This window comes from Sarcophilus harrisii, chromosome 2, assembly GCF_902635505.1.
Source record: "Sarcophilus harrisii chromosome 2, mSarHar1.11, whole genome shotgun sequence".
Lineage (NCBI taxonomy): Eukaryota > Metazoa > Chordata > Mammalia > Dasyuromorphia > Dasyuridae > Sarcophilus > Sarcophilus harrisii.
In genome coordinates this window covers 571,264,848-571,286,567 of record NC_045427.1, presented here as the reverse complement: position 1 = coordinate 571,286,567, position 21,720 = coordinate 571,264,848, and the positions used below count along the sequence as shown (strand labels likewise).

The following is a 21,720-nucleotide window of genomic DNA, read 5'->3' as shown; positions in this document are numbered from 1 at the left end:
CATTATATACAAAAAAATGTGACTTCAGTGCTAGGAAACCCGCTTATATTTGAAACTAACACTGCTCATTATGAAGCAAATCAGTAAATGTACTTTTCCCACTCAAAAATTTTTTAAATGTTGGTTTTAATAAAATACATTTTAAAAAACTATGAAGATACAAAAAGAAAACCAACATAATTAGTAAAAATAATGTAAAACTGGTATTCTTACCTAATTCACTACATGAGAAGAAACTTACCAATTCTTTATATCTGGCATAAAATTTAGCTATCTACAGTTACCTCTATCTCGTATCAGATTTATTAAACAATAATGACAGCAAACCTGCCTGGAGAATTTAGTCTCCCCCACCCCTCTTTTCTTGTCCTCCTTCAGCTATCAGCTTGAAACTATTTCACAATGAAAATTCCATTAATGCAATTCATGTGCATTCTTTTAGCATCATTAGATTTGGGAGTTTTTTGTTTTTGTTTTTTAAAGCTGAGGCAGTTGGGGTTAAGTGACTTGCCCGGGATCACATAGCTAGGAAGTGTTAAGTATCTGAGACCAGATTTGAATTCAGGTCCTCCTGACTTCAGGGCTGGTGCTCTGTTCACTGTGCCACCTAGCTGCCCCAGTAAATTTGGAATAAAATAACAAGTGCTAAATAAAAAGTTGTCTTAGGAAATGATAAAAATAAGCTTTTAAATTTCCCAAAGCAAAGTTCTTATAAAATTATAACTGAAGTCAGTAACAAATATCTTTAGTTCTTAAAATAAAAGCATAGTTCTACATACCTCAAGAAAAAAATTGACCAAGTAGGGATCTTGTTTCAATTTTGCACACACTATACAGAGAAACTGAATTTCTTCATTTTCAGTTGGAGTTGCAAGTACTTCACCACAAAGTCTAATTAATTTCTGTTTAAAAAAAAAAAAGAAATACTTTTTTATAATTCATATAAAGGTAAGGATTATTTTAAAGCTTCAAATCTGTAGAAGACATATCACATGTTATGGAGATGGGAAAAACATTCTCATTTTCTAATCTATTTCTTAATATCTTCAATATTTCAAATAAAAAATTGATAATTACATCATTGAACTTTAGAATACTATCTTATACATAGCTGGTCCTCAAATATTTGATTAGATCTAAACATTTCCTTTTTAAAATGTTTCCTTTAGAAAAAGTTAAAATAATTTCTTTATCAAACCAAATAAAAGAAATATTTTTATGTTAAAGGAGAAAAGATACCTGCACTGGTCTGTGTACATTAATATGTGGAAGTAATGGCTGTCGGATTCTTCCTAAAAGTTTGGTATAGAAAGCCAGTACCTGTTGTTTCATGCCTGGAGGACACTAGGAACACACACAGGAAAAAGAGAAATGAATAATATTAGAAAATATATTTAACCCCAAAGTGAAGAAATGGGAAAATTTTTTTTATTAATTTATTACCCTCTCAAATATCATAAAATCATAGATAATTAAAATATAAGAATGAAAATACCAAGTATCAATTTAAATTCTGGAAAGAAAATTTTGCATCAGACTACATAGTGTGTAAAGTTAAAAACTTATAAATATGTAAAGTTATGTTGACAAGACAATCTTGAGATCTAAATTTCGTATTAGCAAAAACAACTATGTAGTTTCTAAATGTTAGTATCATGTAGTTTCAACTAAAGAGGTTACTATTTGATAATGGCTGGAAACTTCCTACTATGCAAACAGTTATCAAATGGAATTCTATGGCACAAATTATATCTTAATGGACAACTATACTTGATTTAATTATTTGTAAAATACTATGTAATGCATAGTACACAGGAAAACTGAGGACTGACAGTAAAATTAAATGGGTAAGGAATTAACAATGAACTTATATTATTTAGGTCTCCCATAATCAATACCAATTATACTGCCTTTTTTTTTTTCTTTTCCTTATAAAGATATTTTATTTTCATATAATTAGAATTTCATTATATTGCCTTTTAGTGAACAATTTTTAAGCATCAAAAATATCAGGAAAGAATATGAATCATAATTTTGGTTACAAAAGTATTTGTTCAGTGACTCACTCATTTCATGGTATAATACGTGTATGTGTAATAATTAGAAACAAATATACTGGAGTGCAATACTTATTATTTTGCTCCAGAATCATTATCTTTATCTAATATTTTAATGAAAAAAAAAAAAGTGAAAAGTGAGTTGCAGAACATTTGGTATACTAGGAAGAAATAAAAATTGAATAACTGAAAAATGAGTAAGACAATATAAGGTATTTAGTACTGTCTACATGTGTGTGTATAAGATATCACTAATAATTTTATGAGGCGTAGGAAGATGTGTTCAAAGAAAATTTGACTTCTATATATCTGCTTGTCTGAATATCATATATAGACATAATCAGGTTATAAAATTTTATGTTGCTAAAAGAGAATAGTAAGAGAATGGAACCAAAGCCATTATTCGAAAGCTAGATTATCCTAAGTGGTGTAAGTGAATCAACCAGTACAAAAGTACATGAACCAATATATATAGTCAGACCCCAGACCATGTTTCCCATCCCATCGTACTATCTACCCTGTCCATATCTTCAGTTTGCTGATGGCTCCCTAAAGACCACACGACTTCCTGAGATCATGCACTGAAAGATTTAACCCCCAGCACTGTGAAAGTTCCATTCTGAGGCTCAGTTTATCCTTTCTGTATATCACATGACCCCCTATAATTAGCTCATCCCAAATCATGCTTCCCATCCTGTTATTTATTCATCTTCTGACACTCAATGTGTCCCATCTACCCAATTATATTAGAATATTAAATATATCTAGTGTCTTATTTATTATTCAGAAGTTTTTAAATAAATGATTTCTGTTCACTAAGGAATTCATATAGTCTAACAAATAAATGACTTAATCTTATCAAGTTTGACCCTCCAGTCACTCCATACTGTTTTTAAAGTACTCATAAAATTTCATAAAATTAATCAGAACAGAATGTATCAAGAACTTACATCAGCTTTCCCTAACGTGTACAGTGTTTCCAAGATCTTATGATGAAGTAAATATTCCATACAAGGGCCCGTCTCTCCAGAGTCTAGTTCATTTTCTTCTTGTATCAAGATATCTAGCATCTGTTCCAGATGAGATGGAATGTTTGTATCTGTCACTGGAGCTTTATCATCTAAAGAGTAAAAATAGGATCCATCAAACTTCATCATACTTTGTCTCCTCATTAAAAATACGTTGCCACAGTCCTGTTCAAAAAACCTGTTTAATATTCTGGATTAAATTTTGTTCATCCAAAATAACCAACAACGTACCTCTTTTGTACTTATCCTAATTTGTATAACATTTCTCTGTACCTGCTTTATCTCCCCCTAATTATAAGGCCCAAAAGGCCATGCAGATCTTTTTTGTATGTATCTCCACTAGTACAAAATCCCATAATAGGTGCTTAATAAATTGTTCTTGAATTAAATAGAATTGCAGTATATTTTACACAAGAGAACATGATTGTAGAAGGAAATGTCAATCCAACACTTCTTAAAATAAAATATTTAATTAAACCATAGTTTGAAAAACCTCACTTTTAAAGATGAATTGTGAAGAAAACTAGCTGATAGAGTAACCTTGAGATCCAGATTGGGGAGAAGAGGAAGAGATGAAAGTAAGCACTATTGGGTTCTGTTCTTGATTCTATCATTGATTATCATGTGCTATTGGGAAAGTCAGTTCAACCTACCTGATCATCGTGTGTGTGTGTGTGTGTGTGTGTGTGTGTGTGTTTTAAATAAATGAGGAAACAAAAAAACCCTGTTTAAAAAAAACTCTAATCAAAAGATGTTAGTAACTTTTTTTCAAAGTTGGTATTTAGGACTACTAAACAATACAGATTTTCTCCCAGTATTTTCTCATTTTTATATTCATGTTATTAAATTGATCAAAAAAGTGTTTTCCCTTTTAAATGCAACCTATTTTTATAATGGCAGATTAGAAAATGAGCTAGCCCCAGAATTTAATAAGAAGAAGAAACTGGCCTAGATGACATTTGGGAAATTGTGTAACATTTCAATGATCTTAAGCTTTTAAGACCAATATTCTCTCAATAATGTTATTTGGCTGAAAATTACAAAATGCTAAACATCCCCATTATGGTAAAGGGATGGCAAGTGCATTGCGAGAGGTGCTAGATTTGCAGTAAATATACATAATTTCAAAACAGGGATCTTTTAATTACTACTTGTAGACTCATTTTCAAAAATATTTATAGTAGCTCTTTTTGCAACATAACTAGAACTAAGGGGTTACCTATTAATTGGCAAATAATTAATGTAATAAAATACTATTATACTTTATAGTATGACAAAAGATGGCTTCAGAGAAACCTGCAAAGCTTATAATGAATAAATGCAAAATAAGTAGAATAACTGAAAAAATTTATACAGTAATAACAATATTATAAAAACAAACAACTTTGAAAAACTCAAAAATGATGATCAACACAATAACTAACCAAGATTCCAGCGGTTCAATGATAAAGTATGCTACCCTTCTCCTGACTGAGAGATAATAGACTCACCATGAAAATGAGACATATTTTTGGTCATGGCTGATAATAGGAATTTGTTTTGTTTGACTAGCTCCTATACGGGTCTTGTTTTTCCTTATTTCATTTATTGGAGGGAAGGAGATAGAAGAGAAAGAATTTTCCATTGGAAAAAAATCTATTTAAAAAATTTATATTTTTTATTTGACTATAGGTAAGTTGTTGTTTTCTTTTGTTTTGTTTTTACCTTTAGAGGTCTAAAATGGAAGGAATTCATAGGATCCTAGAATTAAAAGCTGGTAGAGACCTGACCTTAAGAAATCGTCTAATTTAACCCCTTCATTTCAAAAATGAGGAAATTGAGGCCAAAATAACTTACCCATGATCACACAGATATATACAGAATAGAAATATATAATCCCAGTCCTGTGACCACAAACCAGTACTATTCCCACTAACTATACTGCTTCTAATACTCCAGAGCTGGAGGTCATTGAGTCTAATGATCTTTTTTAATAAAAAGAAACAGAAGCCCAGAAAGATTAAATAAACAATCCAAGTTCAAATCAATTACTAAACAGAAGAATTTTCTGGTACTCAAGAGTAGGTTCTTTGATTCCAAATTTAGCACTCTTCCTTGTATTAACACTTGTTAAGCCCCTTTCTAATTCTAAAGCTATGATTCTATGATCCTCAAAATTGTGGGGGATCCAAAGTATTATGAAGGTATGAAACAGGCTGCATGAAATATATTATTAGCATTAACTTACCCCCCCCCAAATATGAAAAAGATGTCATTGAGGAGATGTTTGAAGGCAAAAGATGGATCTACTATATAATAGCAAACAGTGTTGCACTACTCTAAATATAAACTTAGAAGACACAGAGGAAAGCTTTCATCTCACTGGGTATCTTTCCTCCCTTCTCCCGAAAGACTAATGGAAGTACATGGATAACAATCTCAGAGAATAACAAGTCAAGAATAAGTTTCAATCTAAATTGTTAAAGGAGTGCCAAGACAGATCAAATAATGGATCATGAACGTTTTACAGAATTTTTTAAAAACCCATGTTACTATGACAATACATTTTTTTTTTAATCTATCCAAGCTTTAAAGAATGTCTGAATATAAAAGATAACAAGACACTGAATTCTTGGTTAACTCTTCTGTGAGTCTAACGTTCGAAATTTAATATGAACTGTCCTACATTGCTATAATTTGATTTGACAAGTAATCATATCTATACATAATTGTGCTAGATACAAAGGATACAAACTTAAAAATCAACAGTCCCTTACCTTAAGAAACTCATTCTAGTAGGTATATATATACATGATGTACTGATTTGTATAAAATATGAGATTATTGTTTAATTCTTTTTATTTGCATCATTAGTTCTTGGCACAGTACCTGACATATAGTATAGGTGAGTATTTGTCGATACATTAAGCAGTGCACAAATGTGTTTATATATCATATATAACACATATATTTAACTGCATTTATTAAGCTCCTATTTGAATCAGGGATTTATGGGAATATGAAAGGAAATAGAAGGTTAGTCTTTGTCCTTGTTCAGCTTATAAGTAGTGGTATTATGTGAATGATAAAATATTTTTAAAAACCTTGGCTTAAAAATTACTCACAAATTTTTTATTAGACAATAATGACAGTTCAAAATGGATCATGGGCTATATATCATTAAGAAAATAATTTACTACTAGAAAATTCTAATATTGAAAAACAAATGAAAAGAAATTAACTTAAATTGTAAATGTGTTTTCTTTATGGTGGGGGGGAGAGGTCAGTTAAGGGCTGAGAACAGTCATCAGGAAAGGTAGTACCCCGCAATAAAGTTTTCTGCAAATTTCTATTCAAATTGAACAGAAGGGGGGGGGGGGGGAGTAAAAATTAGATCTGACACTTAAAGGAAACATTTTCAATGACAGAGAATTAAGAATGAAAGATTAAATTGACAATTTGCCTTTACTATCTTAAGACACTTTCTAAAATGTGAATCAAAGCAGAATAGGTTGTTTGTTTGTTTGATTTCCTCTGGGGGAAACTAATGTAATGAAAAAAAAAAATGCATTTCATAAATCTAGTTTTTCATGTACAATTTCTGTATCTAATTTTAAAAATTACCTGAAGTCTCTATGTAGTAATGGGTAATTGCCTTCCAGTGATAAACAAAATCTTCTTGTAGAGGAAGAGAAGGTGCAAGCTACAAAGAAAGAAAAAGAAATACCTCACAATTTAGAAAATAGCCTTTAATTTTCAATAAATGAAAAAAAGAATTCTGGTCTATTTATGTATAATAGCATATAAAATGCCCACTTTTAAATGTCTTTTGCTTTGGGTCAGGTACTAAAGTGAAATATAAAAACCTCAAAGCCAAGATAGATATAGAATTTATAAGAAGAAAAAAATATAAATTATCAATATAAGGATTACAATTTAGTCTTATCTTTTCTTGGTATGATTTTTAAGAAATTGTTTTTTATTAATCTACTCAAAAGCATATGCCATGTTTTGAAAAGTTAACCCATCCTTATTTCGCCATTATTTATTTTTAAACTGAAACTCATATCAACATTTAATATCAGTAGAATGAAATTATATCAAGGGAACTTTCTACTTTGGACTTTAAAATGTAAAACTACCATTTCCACATCAGCAGAAAAGAATATATAAAACCAATTAAGTAATCAGTCTATAGGCAACACTTTCAGAGATATTAGAGAGAAAACCTTTTCCATTTTATGTTGTATTAGACATAAAATGAACATCATCTATTTTAGCAAACTTTCATTTTAGAAGTAAACCTTGTCAAAATTTGTACTTCAAAAGAACATTTTCCATTTTTACTTTGAAATTCATTTCAGGGCATTTTAAGGATCAAAATTGTGTTTTTTTCATGCTTTATACATGCCATTTATAGATTTTTGCTGTAGATTTCTAGTAATACAGAGAGAAAAAACAAACCAGTTTGATCTCAAGAACAAGTGATCCAAGTACTTTCACAATAGTTTTATTACATTTTTACAGTATGCTATATTTTATAATGCTGGGAAATAATTTATCATATTTTTATTGTTATTATAGCTTTTTATTTACAAAACATATGCATGGGTAATTTTTCAACAATGATCCTTGCAAAACCTTCTATTCCCACTTTTCCCTTCCTTCCCCCCACCTCCTCCCCTAGATAGCAGATAGTCTAATATATTTTATAATTTATCACATTTTACAAATACTTTTATTATTTTATTAAAGGGAGAGAGTCTGCCAGACCTCACTCAAAATAATGGACTGCACAGCTAGAAATTTAAGACAGATAATGTTAATACTATGTCATTCTGAACACAACACCCAAAATTTCATACTACTTCCATTCTTACTTTTAGGGAAGGAAATAAGTATTCAAATCGCCAGAAAACTAGAAACTAAAAATATCAATGTCTAACCAAACAGGATGTAAATATCCAAATAGTCCCATGTTTCCCATGCTTAACATGTTAAGCATCTTTTCTTCTTTTATTTGGTTGTTCATATACATATCATAAATATACACATTTATATCTATTGGAGTGTGTATGTGTGTGTGTGTGCTGGTATTTATAAAATATTTAAAATCCTCAACTTCTATTACCTCTAGTCATGCCTGTTCTTTTTTTTCCTATTCTTACTACCTCTTCTAACATTAATGATTTAAAAGAAAATAAATCTATTCTATAAGATGCAGATTCCTACAAAATCTTTTAAATAATTAAAAGTCTATTAAAGAAAAAAAAATATAAACATGCACTTAAGAATCATGAATAAATTTAAGGAAGATTGAGGATATGAGGAACATTAGTGAGAGACAAACCATTCTAAAATCTTGTTTTAGGCTCTGATAACTATTTTAAAAATATTTTCCCTTCAAGATATGCATATTTCCCTAAATAATTTCAGTTTCATCAGAAATATCAGTTGTGAGACAAACCTAAGAAATTTAATAAGCTATTTCAGAAGAATATCCTGAATCTTAAAGATTCAGTGCTTTTATTTCATTTTTAATTCTTCAGAGCAAATTTTAAACAGATTTAGAAAGAATGACTGATGAATCAAAGAAGGCAGCATTGTCCCAGATGAATTTACCAATCAATAGAACTCAATCTTTTCCACAAGCTAAACACCTAAGAAATGCAAAGAGTTCAAAAACTGGGCTTCTACTATAAGTCTAATCAACAAAGATTGTGTGTTTCCTTGTAAATACCTTTCCTAAGAATATTTGAAACAAGCAACTTATTTTAAATAGAAGGTTAAATAGGTCCAAGTAATAGCTTAAGTTTTCAATATTTCAAATAAAGAGTTAGGTAAGATGACTCCCTAGTAAATCTACCTATTTCATTACTAATCCCCCTTGGACTAAGCATAGTACATTTTGTTTTGCAACTCAACTACACTGATCATATATCATAGTTATCTGTGAGATGTTCAATGTGATCTCCTCCCCCTTAGAACTGTCTGTTTGAATGTAAGAGTAATAAGTTAGAAACTTGGGCTCAATCAATGCATAGAAACTTTTATTCTTCTACTAAAAAATAATGAAATGTGATTTGAGATTTAGAGTTCTACTTTATACTATACAAAATCAACTGCCAAACATCGAAGCTAGGGGTGGGGAATCTTTTATAACCTTTCCTTCAAAAAAAAAAAAAAATTGAGTTTCCTTCAGAGTGGTAAACACATTCTTGACTTTGATAACAAGCATATGTTTAATACCAAAGTGAACAATACATACACAATACATGTATATGTGTATATATATGTAATTTATATAAGCAATGGTGGTATTATATTTTCCATTAGAGGATCTATCCTGACCAAATAGTTCTCAAAAAAAAAAAAAAATCTTTCCTACTTTTCCTTATGATCATTTTCTTTTCCCTAGACTCTTAATGTTCCTCCCCTCTCTTAAAATACTATCAATCTTCCAAGGTTTAGGTCAAGTCTACTGTCTTCAATCAATGTTCTAATACTTATTGTCTGCAGCACTCATAACACTTGATCATTTACTTCCTTATATGATACCTGAATTGCATTTATATGTCATTTCCCCAAGATAACCAAAACCTTAAAGACAAGGGCTATGGATTATACCATTGTTTAGCCTCCACAGCACAATGTTTAATAAACATTTTATAAAATGGTTCTGGAATTGAGTTATAAACACATATAAAACAGAACTACTCTATTATGAATTTGACTTTTTAAAATCCTTGTTGTTGACGTTCAGTAGTTTAAGTTGTATACAACTTTCATGTCCTCATTTAGCATTTTGTTGGCAAAAACACTAGAGTGGTTTGCCATTTCCTTCTCCAATTTATTTTTTAGATGTGGAAATTGAAGCAAATAGGGTCAAGTGACTTGCTCAGTCACCCAGCTTGTTAAGTATTTGAGGCGGGATTTGAATTCTGATCTGGAAGACTCCAGACTCGAGGTGCCATACGCTATCTTACTTTGCCACATATCTGCTCCACTAAATCCTAAACTAATATTTTTCATCTCAAAAATCCCTTCTTATCTAACAGGATGGAAATAAGACTTTATACAAAAATTGAAGGCAAACATGATCATCCCTCTTCATAATGTCTTAGAAATATTACCTTATGGGAAAACATACTCCTTAAAACTGAAATTAAATTAGCAAGGAATTTAAGTCAAAGTAGGGCAATTTATCTCCCCTTTAATTTCTTTAAATGACACATACCGCAAATCATCTAAAAATACTTCTCAGATGTGTATCATGCAACCCTGATCTATTTACTGACAATAGAGTCCATTTGTATAACAGAGATGAGTTTTAAAGGTTCACATTAGCTAGTTAAAACAGAAGATGGCTGGCTGGAATTCTGTTAAAATAATTTTTCTTGGTCATTGGATTAGTTTCCTCCCCTCCCACCCCCCAAAAAAACATGAATTTCTCACCTAAATCCAAAATAGAATACCTCATTGCAAATTTTAAAATAATGGTCTTTGCAAATATCTTAGTTGAAATTAAGATAAAATTAAATAAGAAACTTATTAAAGAAGCAAAATTTCCACTTTGAACTCGTTTTAATGTATGTTCACAAACTGCTTGGCAACCATAATGATTTAGCAAACAGGAAGAAAAAAAGTTGAAGAGAAGGAATAGAATGAAGAAACCTGGAAAGTAATAATGTCAAAATTATTTCAAAATTATTCAGCACAGGCACTGGAAGAAAAATAATTCCACTTTCCACTACTATATACATATAATCTTCACGAAACCCTTTTAATTATACACTGAGAAACAACACAAAAGCAATAGAATGAGCTAAGAATAAAGATTATTGTATGAAGAAAAAATATTTTAAGTGTTAAATTGGTAGAGTTTGGATAAAAAAAATGACTGGAAGAAATTTCTTTGAATACTTAAAGAAAAGACATACTAAAATAGAGAACACAATGAAGACTCAAATTAAGATATACTGACTGTGTAACCCTTAGCAAGTCACTTTACTTTCTCAGTGCTCTAGAGAAGAGCTTCTTAAAAATTGTGGGTCAAGACTCCATATGGGGTTGGGATTATGAATTATGTGGGGGTTGTGAAATTATGATTTATTATTGTAAATGTATGATCTGTATACCTATATACCTGGAGCTGCATAAAAAATTTCTTGTTAAAAAGGAATCACTAGTGGAAAAAGTTTAAGAAGTCCTGCTCTAGAGGATTCTGTAAGACTATGTAAGTTGCAGAGATGATGAAACAGTGGTAGTGGGAGTTTTCTCCTTTAGAATTCCCTGTATTAATAAAGTCACAGACCTGTCCCTATAGCCTATAAGATTAAAAATTATAAAAATGTAAAATTGTTTGGTTTATATAGAAGAAAATTTTAGCAAAATCTAGTTACCATAGGAAAGTAAACAGTGGAGACAACACTGGCTCAAAACATTAAATTAGTTCTACAAAATATTTAAATTCATAGAACCACATTAACTTCTAAGATCATACAGGAAAAAAAGGATGGTTGATTTCTATCAAACCAAAAAATTCAATATCATAGAGATAGTTTATGGATGCAAAAAACATTTTCAGTTAAAATGAATAATTTGAAACAATGACAGATCTCTTATTTCCATGACCTAGAATATCATAAAGTTTTTTTTTTTAAATCCTTGCTATTCTAAATTGGAGGAATTTTAAACAACCTAAGAGAGGTGAACACAGAAAATGAATAAATTATGCTATGATAATAATAAATTATATAACACTTGAGTTTTAAATTTTATCCTATCTTCTCCAGCTTAAATACTATTCTTAACTGTTGAAAATTTCATCCCTTCCTGATTTCATGTACAAGTTTTGTCACAATGATTCCAATACAGCTAAAATCAACACCTGTCAATTTAATTGTGCTATGATTTTTAAAATTTTGTTTTGTTAATGAGTCCAATAAAAGCATTATTACTATTCAAAACATTACATTGATAATGAAATATCCTGTCGTTTGATAAAATCAAGTATCGTGAACACTTTTTAAAAAATGAATACGGAACTAAACAATGAAGACAAGAACTATTTCAAGTTGGGGAATTAATTGAATATCATCAGTTTCAATAAAAACCCAATTGTTTTAAAAGAACAAATCCCTGCTCTATTTGCTCATTTATCTACTTTTCTTTCCCTCGCTATTTATTAGAGAGTATCTTTTTTTTTATATACACGTCTCAGAAAAATCTGAAAAGGTAAACATAATTGCTGGACAGAAGAAAAGATTCAGAAAAGGCAAAAGACAAAAAAAAAGGAAACAGATGGCATCACTGAAACCTCAGTATTGTTTAAATCCATACAACGTTTAAAAAAAACCCTCCCCCAAGGGGGGAGTCCCAGTTCAGAAAGGCAAAACTCAAGCAAGTGCACCTAAGAGCTGGAGGGGGGGAGGGGGAAGCAAAGAGCTTGAAGAAAGGGGTCTAGCTCCACTGGGCCCAGAAAGGTCGGGGTGCCCAGCTAGCAAACACCTCCTTTTTCCCTTCTAGAAAACCAAAACAAGCCCTGAGGGTTCGGTTCTTTGTTTGGGCTAAATCCAGAAGCCTTTTTCCAAGAGAAGGCTAACGGTCCAGGAAGCTGGGGGAAGGGGAGGGGAGGGAGGGCTGCCCAGGACCAGGTGTACGGAGGGCCACCTCCGGTTAGGAGGAGGTCTGGGGGCCCTCAGGCTACGCCGCACCCCTAGCTGTGCCGGACCCCGCAGGGCCGAGCTCGGGACCACGAGTCCGGGACCCCCTTTTCTTTCCCTCTCCCTTCCCCCACCATGACCGGGGACTGGCACCAGCTTCAGGGAGGCCGGGATGGACCTGGCCCCTCCGGGTGGTTCGCTTCGCCTCCAGGAGGCCTTCCCGGCCGAGCTCGCGACCCTCGCGGGTACCCGAGCCACTGCCCCGCATCCAGGGCTCGCCAGGTAGGCCTCGCGGGGATCCCCGGCCTGTCGTGCTGCCCGCGACCCCGCGGCCTTACCGCCTCCACGGCGTGCTGCAGAATGGACGTGAACTTGGAGAACATCCTGTCCCGGGACTGCAGCAGCTTCTCCCGGGACGACCTGGAGAGCTCTTCGATCCGCCGCCGCCGCCCCTGCTGCGGCTGCCGGGGCCGCTCCAGAGTGAAGGCCGGTGGGGCGCGGGGCGGGGCGAACCGAGCGAGCAACGGGGGAAGGGAGACGGAGGGGCGGCGGGAGACCCAGCGGGGATGCCGGGGAACGGCTGCGGGAGAAGGGGGGCTCGGGCTGCCTCCGGGGGACCCTTTGAGGCTCTGGCTGGGCAGACACCGTGGCACTGTGCTGACACCGCGCTCCTTCCGGCCGCCGCCGCCGCCGCTCCGCCCCGCGGGCCGCCCCGCCCCGCTTCTCCGGCCCGGGGAGGGCAGACGGGAAGGGGGAAGGGAGAGGGGAACCCGGGGGAGGGGGCTGGAGGAGGGCCTAGAACCGGGGAGAGCCCGGGCTTGGGAGGGGGGAAGAGAGGAGAAGGAATTGGGCTGACCCTAGATGCTTCCTGCCAACAAAGAAAGAAGGCATGAAAAAGGACCCACTCTGGGTTTGTCGAGACCCGATTCAACGGGAGGCGCCCGTAGATCTGGTGAATTAGCTATTTATTCGTTTATTTTTACTTTAGAAAAGGAAATTGGACCGAGGAGAAGACTTGGGACACTGAAAGACCACCCCGTAGGAATTGGCACGTGGTTTCCCCCTCCTCCTAAGAAGGCGGAGAAATCTTGTTGTTCCCATGTTACTCTCGGAGCTTGGAACATAGTAGATGTTTAACAAATGTTTGTGACTAACAAGAGTTTGTGATAAACGAGGGACTGTGTTAAACCCAGAAATACCAAGAAAAGCAAAAACATGATGCCTATCTTTAAAGAGCTACCATTCTAATGGAAGGAAGTTTGGAGACTACGTCGGAAAGAGGAGCTAAGTATGTGGAAGGTCGAGTTTTTATTCATTTATTTTTATTTTATTTATTTTTTTTTTAAGCCAGGCTAGTGAGAAGCTAGGGATCTGGGATTGTGTGAAGGGCCAAGGGTTCAGGTTAATATGTCAGTCAACAACCATTTATTAAGCACCAGGTTCAGTGATGATTTTGGGGATACAAAGAAGACTAAAAACTAAAACAAACGGGATCCTTGCCCTCGTATGTATTTGCCAGAATACATATACCAAGATATCAGATCAAGTATAATAATGTAAGGAGTTGAGGGACCTCAGCTTTTGAAAGGGTTTTAGAATATTGCTAGTTTAAGTCTTAGCCTTTAGGAAAAAACAGCACTCTGAGAATTAGGGGATTACTAAAAAAGAAGTAGGTCAACTTTGTTGACAAATATCAGAGCTGTGTTAATACAATCTAACAGGGTCTTGAGTATGAGGCATGTAATCAGTTAAATAGAATGGAATGCAGAAAATGGTTACTTTGTTTCTTAGTAAGGATATGAAAAGTTTAAATGTAGTGTGAAGGTCTAGGGAAGAAGCCCAGAAAACATTTGTCAGGGGGAGAGGCAGTAGATTGACTCCTGACTCAATAAAACTTGAATGTTTTTAAGAGAAGTATCAAGGACGATATTTGGAGAAGCCTTAAAATAGAAGTCTAAGGAATTTATCTGTTGAGCTGGCAAAAAGTTTTCACTTCATAGAGCTCTGGAAGTTTGTTGAACTCTTTTATTTATTGATATTTCAAATATTAAAACATTTTAAAACCTACATGAAGTTCATGTAGAATCATAGGAGAATCATAGGATTCTAAAATCATAAAATATACAGTGAAAGGGACCTTAAAATTGTCTATTTCAACCCTTTCATTTTACATATGAGAAAACTGAAACAAATAAGAGACTAGATGATACTATATGTAAGGTTATAACTAGTGAGTGCTGGGTGAAAATGTGAAACTATGATTGGAAAAAAAAAAGTAAACTCTGGAAGAAAAGGTCAGAAATGAAACTACAGGGTCTAATGTCAAGATTTGGGGGAATAGAAAAGGTTAATGGAACTATTTTCCTCTCCTGTTTTTTGTTCCCTCTATTCCTAATTGTGCACACTTACAGGCACATTTGTTTTTAGCTTTTTGTATCTCAAGTTAGTGAAGTGTGAAATTCAGGCTGTTTCTGTGTTATTGCTACAATTGACAGTACAGCTGTGTGACACACAACTTTTCATCTGGTTAATTGTGTCAGGCTCAACCAAGGCCTCCACTGCGGCCCCCCTTCCCTTTTTTAATCATACTACTTGGTTAGGTACAAGTACTAACTGTAATTAATTTCCTTCCCTAATTGTTATGCATTTATATGGCATTTTATATTTACAATGTGGCTTATAACCACTAATTGTATGGAGTGGTCTATTTAAAACAGACCTCATTTAAAGATGTTTGCATTCGACAATAGCTATCCTGATTGTCACTCTGAATACCAACAACACAATAAGATATATTTCTTTCGTCCATCTAATTTCTAGGTATGAAGACAGACAAATTGGAGTAAAATTGTAATTTAGGAGGTGGAAAAAATATTCTCTTTTTTTCCTAGAGACAATAATATACCAATACAAATTTTATATGTATTTTGCTTATATGTTATGATTTGAGGAACAGCAGAGAAGTTCTCTAAATCTTCAATATATTTGAAGGTTGTTGTTCAGAATTCTATAATTTGGATTTTGATTGAGGTATATTATCCTCAACAAAATTGCAAATTTTAATAAGGAGAAAACATTCATCAAGCTTTATGAGCCACGAGTTTTCCAGTTTTTTCTAAATATGTTTTCACAGAGAACAGAGGGAAAAAACTTGAGGGAAGTCTCCCTCGCTAGGTGAGAGAACCTTCAAAGGGATGGGGAAGACTAAGAGAACAGACTGTAAACTTTGTTTTCTTTTCCATTTTGTCTAAATCTCAACCTTTGTATTAGAAGGTCTCATTATCCACTATATCTCCTCTATCTGTACTCTGTTTTCTCTGACTGTAACCAATCCTAGAATGTTCTTTCTTTCTACTACTGGCTTCCTTCAAGTCCCAGCTAAAAATGTACCTTCTACAGGATTTTCCTAATCCTCCTAATTTTAGTGCCTTCCCTCTTTTGATTATCTCATATTTATTCTGTAGATAGCTTATTTGTACATAGTTGTTAGCATGTTGCCTCCAATATTAAACTGGGAGTTCTTCAGGTGTAGGGAGAGTCTCTTTTGCCTTTCTTTCTTTATATCCCAGGTGCTTAGCACAATGCTTGACAGGCAGAAGGTGCTAAATAAATGCTTACTGCCTGACCTTGAAATCTTCGGAAAAAGCCTGAAATTCAATTACTTGCTAATGAGTCCTTGCTTTATATTAATGTATTGCCTCTCTACATGTACTTTTAAAAAAATACCTATTTTGAGTTAGATCTCTTTTCATTGGCCTATTTAGTCAGTGACTCTTCCTTATTTTAGGCTTTCTTCATCTATATTTATCTTCCTATCCAGACCATTGTGGCAGTAGTCTGGTTGTTCTCCCTTTCTTTTCTTTTCTTTCTTTTGTTGTTGAGGCAATTGGGGTTAAATGACTTGCCCAGGGTCACAGCTAGGAAGTGTTATGTAACTGAGGTCAAATTTGAACTCAGGTCTTCCTGACTTCAGGGTCTGGTGCTCTATCCACTGCACCACCTAGCTGCCCTTCTCCCTCCTTTTTCAAGGAGTTTAATAATATCTTCTATATTATTATAGAAGGTTCAAAATAATATCTTCTATAACTTGGGAAATGCAATATATATTAATATCCTCACAAGCATATTTTAATGTCCCCCCCTGTCTTTCTTGTCATCCATGTCCTTAATTTTCATGACCCACATTTTCAATCTGTATCAGCTATACTTAGGAGCGATCATACCTTGATATCATCATTATTCATGTGGTCCACTTCTGTGAACAATTCTGATCATTATCTCCTATCCTTTTGATGTAATAGAACTGTGTCCCCCTGATCTTTGTGGAGGGTGGGTCACCTGGCTTGGGGAAATTCCTAAAAATGATTCCCACCCTCCTCCCAGGTTTACATGGGGAAACTCCCATCTCCAGTTAATCTGAGAATCACTTTGGTCTGGAAAACAATCACCACCCTTATTGATTTGGAAATTAGTCTCTAATTGATCCCTAACCCCAAATTGTAGAAGGCTAAATAAAAAACAAGATTCTGTACCCAAACCTTAGCTGTCTTTCTAATCAGGAAGCAGCCTGCTGAGGGAAATAGTTTCTCAGTGAAAACCATTTTTGTCAATTACCTCTCTTGGAGATCGGGACTGTGAATTCTTTCACAAAAACCTGCAACACCGGCCTGGGGACTCCATTGCTGTTAGGGTATCTTTCACCCATCAACACTTTCAAATAGTCCTAAATCTATTTGTCATCCAGTCACTCTCCACTGAAATTCTCTGCTAAACTATCACCTCTGCTCTGACTTCATTTTCTTTCATTTGGTTCTTAGCTATACAGTAGTGTCATCTCTAAACTCTCCTCTCCCCTTTTTCTATCGCTTAACAAACTTCAACTATGGAATATCTCACACATTTACCCTTTCTTTTCCTGTTTCCAAATGTCATTGAAAGTAAGTAGTCATAGGGGCAGCTAGGTGGCACAAATGGATAGAGCACCAGCCCTGAAATCAGGAAGACCTGAGTTCAAATGTGGTCTCAGACACTTAACATTTCCTAACTGTGTGACCCTGGGCAAGTCACTTAACCTCAATTGCTTTAGACAAAAATAATAAAAAAAAGAAGTAATCATAGAATTGGTAAACCGTGCAGATTGCAAGTTTATAATAATTGATTCCAACTTGGCCTTCACTGATAAAGTAATTTTATTTTTCTCTATAGATTCTATCACAATGGATGTTCAAAATAGTTTCCTTTTTTCTGAAACCTTTCTCAACTCACCTTCACCCTTAATCTCAATGAAGTATCTCCTTCAATATTTTACTAAGAAAATACACCTCTCTTCTATACCCCCAATTCCTTGGGGTATCTTTTTATTTTTCTCTGCCTTTGTTCCTGCATCTGATGAAGAGGTAACCTTTGTCATCAAGACCAGTCACCTCTATCTGTGCCCTTAATCTTAGTCTCTCCCAAATCCCCAAAAACCTCCCCTCTCTCATCTATCTCTAACTACTTTCCAGCTACCTAGAAATAAGTCCATCTCTTTCCCATCCTTAAAACTTCACTTAATCCTCCTATCTCCTCAAGCTAATGTTCTACTTTTTTCCTTTTCACCACCAGAATTCTAGGGGAAAAAAAAAAGCTATCTTTTCATATCTCTTCTTCAGGGCCAGGCTTGTTTTATTTTTCTTTTAGCAACTCTTTCAGTTGTTTGATGGTTTTTCTTTCCATTTACCCTGTTGTAGTCATTGTGTGAATTGTTTTCGTGGCTCAGATTTTCAATCTGCATCAGTTCATATAATTTTCCCCTTTGTATACATCATATTCATTATTTCTAAAATAAAATAATATTCAGTTAAATATACCATAATTTGTTTAATCCTCTATGGGGCTCTAATTTGTTTCTAGTTCTTTGCTACTATAAAAAGTACTCCTATAAACAAAAATGTTACTATGATACACTATATCTGTTACTTAACTTTTGCCTAGATACCTTCAGTGAGGCAATGGCTCAGGGCAGCCCATTTTGCTTTTGGATAATTCTGATTGTTAGGGTATTATTTTCCCCAAGCCTAAATGTGTCTCTTGCAACACTGACTCATTTTTCCTGTGGTTCTTCCATCTCTGGCCAAACAGAACATGCATGACGATCTCCCAAATATTTTAATACAGCTATCACCCCCTTTAGTCTTCTCCAGGTGAAACATGGAACTCCTTTAATGAAAGACTCAAGACTTTTTAACTTCTTGGTTATCTAATAGAAGCTTATTCATCTTTCTTCTACAATGGGATACCTAGAACCAAGCACAATATTCCAAATATAGTCAGTCTGGCCAGGGAAGAATACTATGGGCTTACTACCTTTGTATTTTTGTCAAACATACTTTTTCTTCAAGAGGTCGAAGATCATGTTGGATTTTTTTAACTGCCACATCATTCTGTTGCCTTATATAGAGCTTATATTCTCCAAAATTTCCAGATATTTATCCTGATAGATTACCATGATTGTCCTCCCACTGGTGAGGTAAAATAAGCACCAGAAGTGGTAAATATACAACACATTTGGTAGAACAATTGATTGTAAGAAGAATATTATATAAAAGTTTGCAACATGGGGCAACCATAACGAAATATCACAGGTTACAAAATTTTGCTATTTATTATGTGAACACACAGGAGCTAGCAAGGAAAGAGGTTTTAACAATTAACAAGGAGAAAGATAAGTTCTCTACTGGAACTCACAATTAACCAGAAGTAAGCCACTATTAAAGGTAAACACAATGAGGTAGGAGTATGCCGTTGATTGGCAGGTTAAATCCATGCAGAAGTTTAGCTGACTAACCCCAAAAGCAAGTTAGTGAGAGAAAGGGATTACTCCATTGACTGGAGGGAGAGGCTAACTCTAAAAGAGATTTAGCTAAAACATACATCATGAGCAGATGTTTTATAGAAGAAATATAAGCTGGGGGAATAAATTCATAACTCAACTTTCTGATTGGATACAGTAAGGTGTGGTTTCTAAAGATCTCTACTGTTCACTTGAACAAAAGGCCTACTTAAGAACAAAAGAAAAGGTCTGAGATGTCTTCTTGCTTACCACAGGGAGAATTATAATCCTACCAGTGCTTCAGGCTCTTTCTTCAAAAGCCTACCTAGCTTAATAGGACCTCACCACCATACATACCCTACTAATGAAGTCAAAAAAATTTTTTTGAACCAAATGTAAGACTTTAAGTTTCATTTTATTAGATTTAGTCCATTATTCTGGACTGTCAAGATTTTTTTGGACCCAAAAATCAGTCGACCAATGTGTTAACTATTCCTCTTAGCTATGTGTTAATCTCCAATCCATCTATGCCTTTATGTCACAGATAATTTTTTTTTTATGGTTAGCACACATCCCCTAGATTACAGGGGTCCTCAAACTTTTTAAATAGGGGGCTAGTTCACTGTCCCTCAGACTGTAGGAGGGCCGGACTATAGTTAAAACAAAAACTTTGTTTTATGGGTCTTTAAATAAAGAAATTTCATAGCCCTGGGTGAGGGGGATATACGTCCTCAGCTGCTGCATCTGGCCCGCAGGCCATAGTTTGAGGACCCCTGTTAGAACATCATACAGAAAACTTGTATCCTCAGCGTGATATCAAATCATTAATGACTATCTTTTGAGTTAAGTTATTCAGCCAGTTTGAACCCAATTAATTGTACTGTCTTCTATTCTAGACTATATCTCTCTACCTTTTTCACAAGTACAGCATGAGTTATTTTGTTAAAACTTTGCTAAAATCTAGATAAATTATGACAATATATCCATTTTCATTAATGGAATTCCAATTATGGAATTCCAATACAAGTAACTACTGAATAAACATCAACCTAAATATTTCATAGGCATCTCAAGTTCTATGCATCTATGAACTTACTTTTCCCACACACAAACTTACCTCTCTTACTCACATATTTCCAACAAGGACATTACTTACCTTTCAGATGCACAGGTGAGCAAATTCAGAATCATCGACACTTGATCTCTGTCCCTCACCTACATGTAACAACTCTCATATACATCACCATTTCTTTATGCACACAACCATTACCCTAATTGAGGCACCAATTACCTCTTACACAGACCATTTCATTTACCTTCTAACCAGTCTCCCTGCTTCCACTTAATTTCCTCCATTTTATTCTCCACACAGCTATCAAATTGTTAATCATAAGGTACAGTTCTGTCCTTGTTATCCTGCTCAAAAAGTTTCAATAGCTCCCACCTACATCTAGGATAAAATACCAGTTTCTCAACTTGGCCCTTGAAATCCTTCAAGACCTACATACAATATATCTTTCCTTAAAATGGTTTCACATACTTCTCCCTTACATACTTTTTGTCTTACCTAATTGGCAAATTTGCCAATTTATACAATATTCCATTTCTTACTTCCATTTGTGAGAATAGACGAGGGTTTAGTTTACACAGTTATAAAAATTGAATTAGAGAAATGGAATTTAAGCTAGAAAAATAAAATTGAAACCCAACAAATGATGAAGCTTAAACAAGAAAATGAAAGGAAAATGAAATCAAGAGTGAAGGTTTTAGATTTGAAAATGAAAGAATGTAGTTAGGAGTGAAGATTCACACTGACATGGGGGTGTAGAGGGCCACAGATAGTGGGGGAACTCTGGGTGAGGTATAAAACCTTCAGCCCAGAGAGAACCTACTGATAATGTCTAGTTCGGCTCCCTGTCTCCCCTAAGGCAGAGACATCTATATACAATAGCAAGTTATTTATGTGGTCCCACATGCACGGTATAAAGTTAGTGCATGTGCAGTGTTGCTTTGGTTATATAAGGATATTAGAGTATATAAGACAGAGAATTTGGAATAAACACACTCCATGTTTTGACCATCCATGTGATTCTCGCCTCATCACTCCTTCATTAAGACCAAGAACTCAGGCTGGTCCTGAGATTCTTCATAGAGCTAGTTCAGATGGTGTATTTTGGCAC

At 34.6% G+C, this 21,720-nt stretch overlaps 1 protein-coding gene across 1 annotated transcript in view; it reads right to left on the bottom strand.

The window, feature by feature from the left end:
- The window catches only part of FAM160B1 (family with sequence similarity 160 member B1), a 41,805-nt gene extending 28,367 nt beyond the window's left edge, over nucleotides 1-13,438 (bottom strand). The window contains exons 1-5 of the mRNA XM_031955915.1: nucleotides 13,068-13,438; nucleotides 6,689-6,767; nucleotides 3,008-3,177; nucleotides 1,240-1,344; nucleotides 780-902 (exon numbers count right to left, since the gene is read on the bottom strand). Of these exons, the coding sequence (XP_031811775.1) occupies nucleotides 780-902; nucleotides 1,240-1,344; nucleotides 3,008-3,177; nucleotides 6,689-6,767; nucleotides 13,068-13,112 (522 nt within the window). The 5' untranslated portion in view covers nucleotides 13,113-13,438. The remainder of the gene's footprint in view (nucleotides 1-779; nucleotides 903-1,239; nucleotides 1,345-3,007; nucleotides 3,178-6,688; nucleotides 6,768-13,067) is intronic.
- Nucleotides 13,439-21,720: the final 8,282 nt, after the last annotated feature.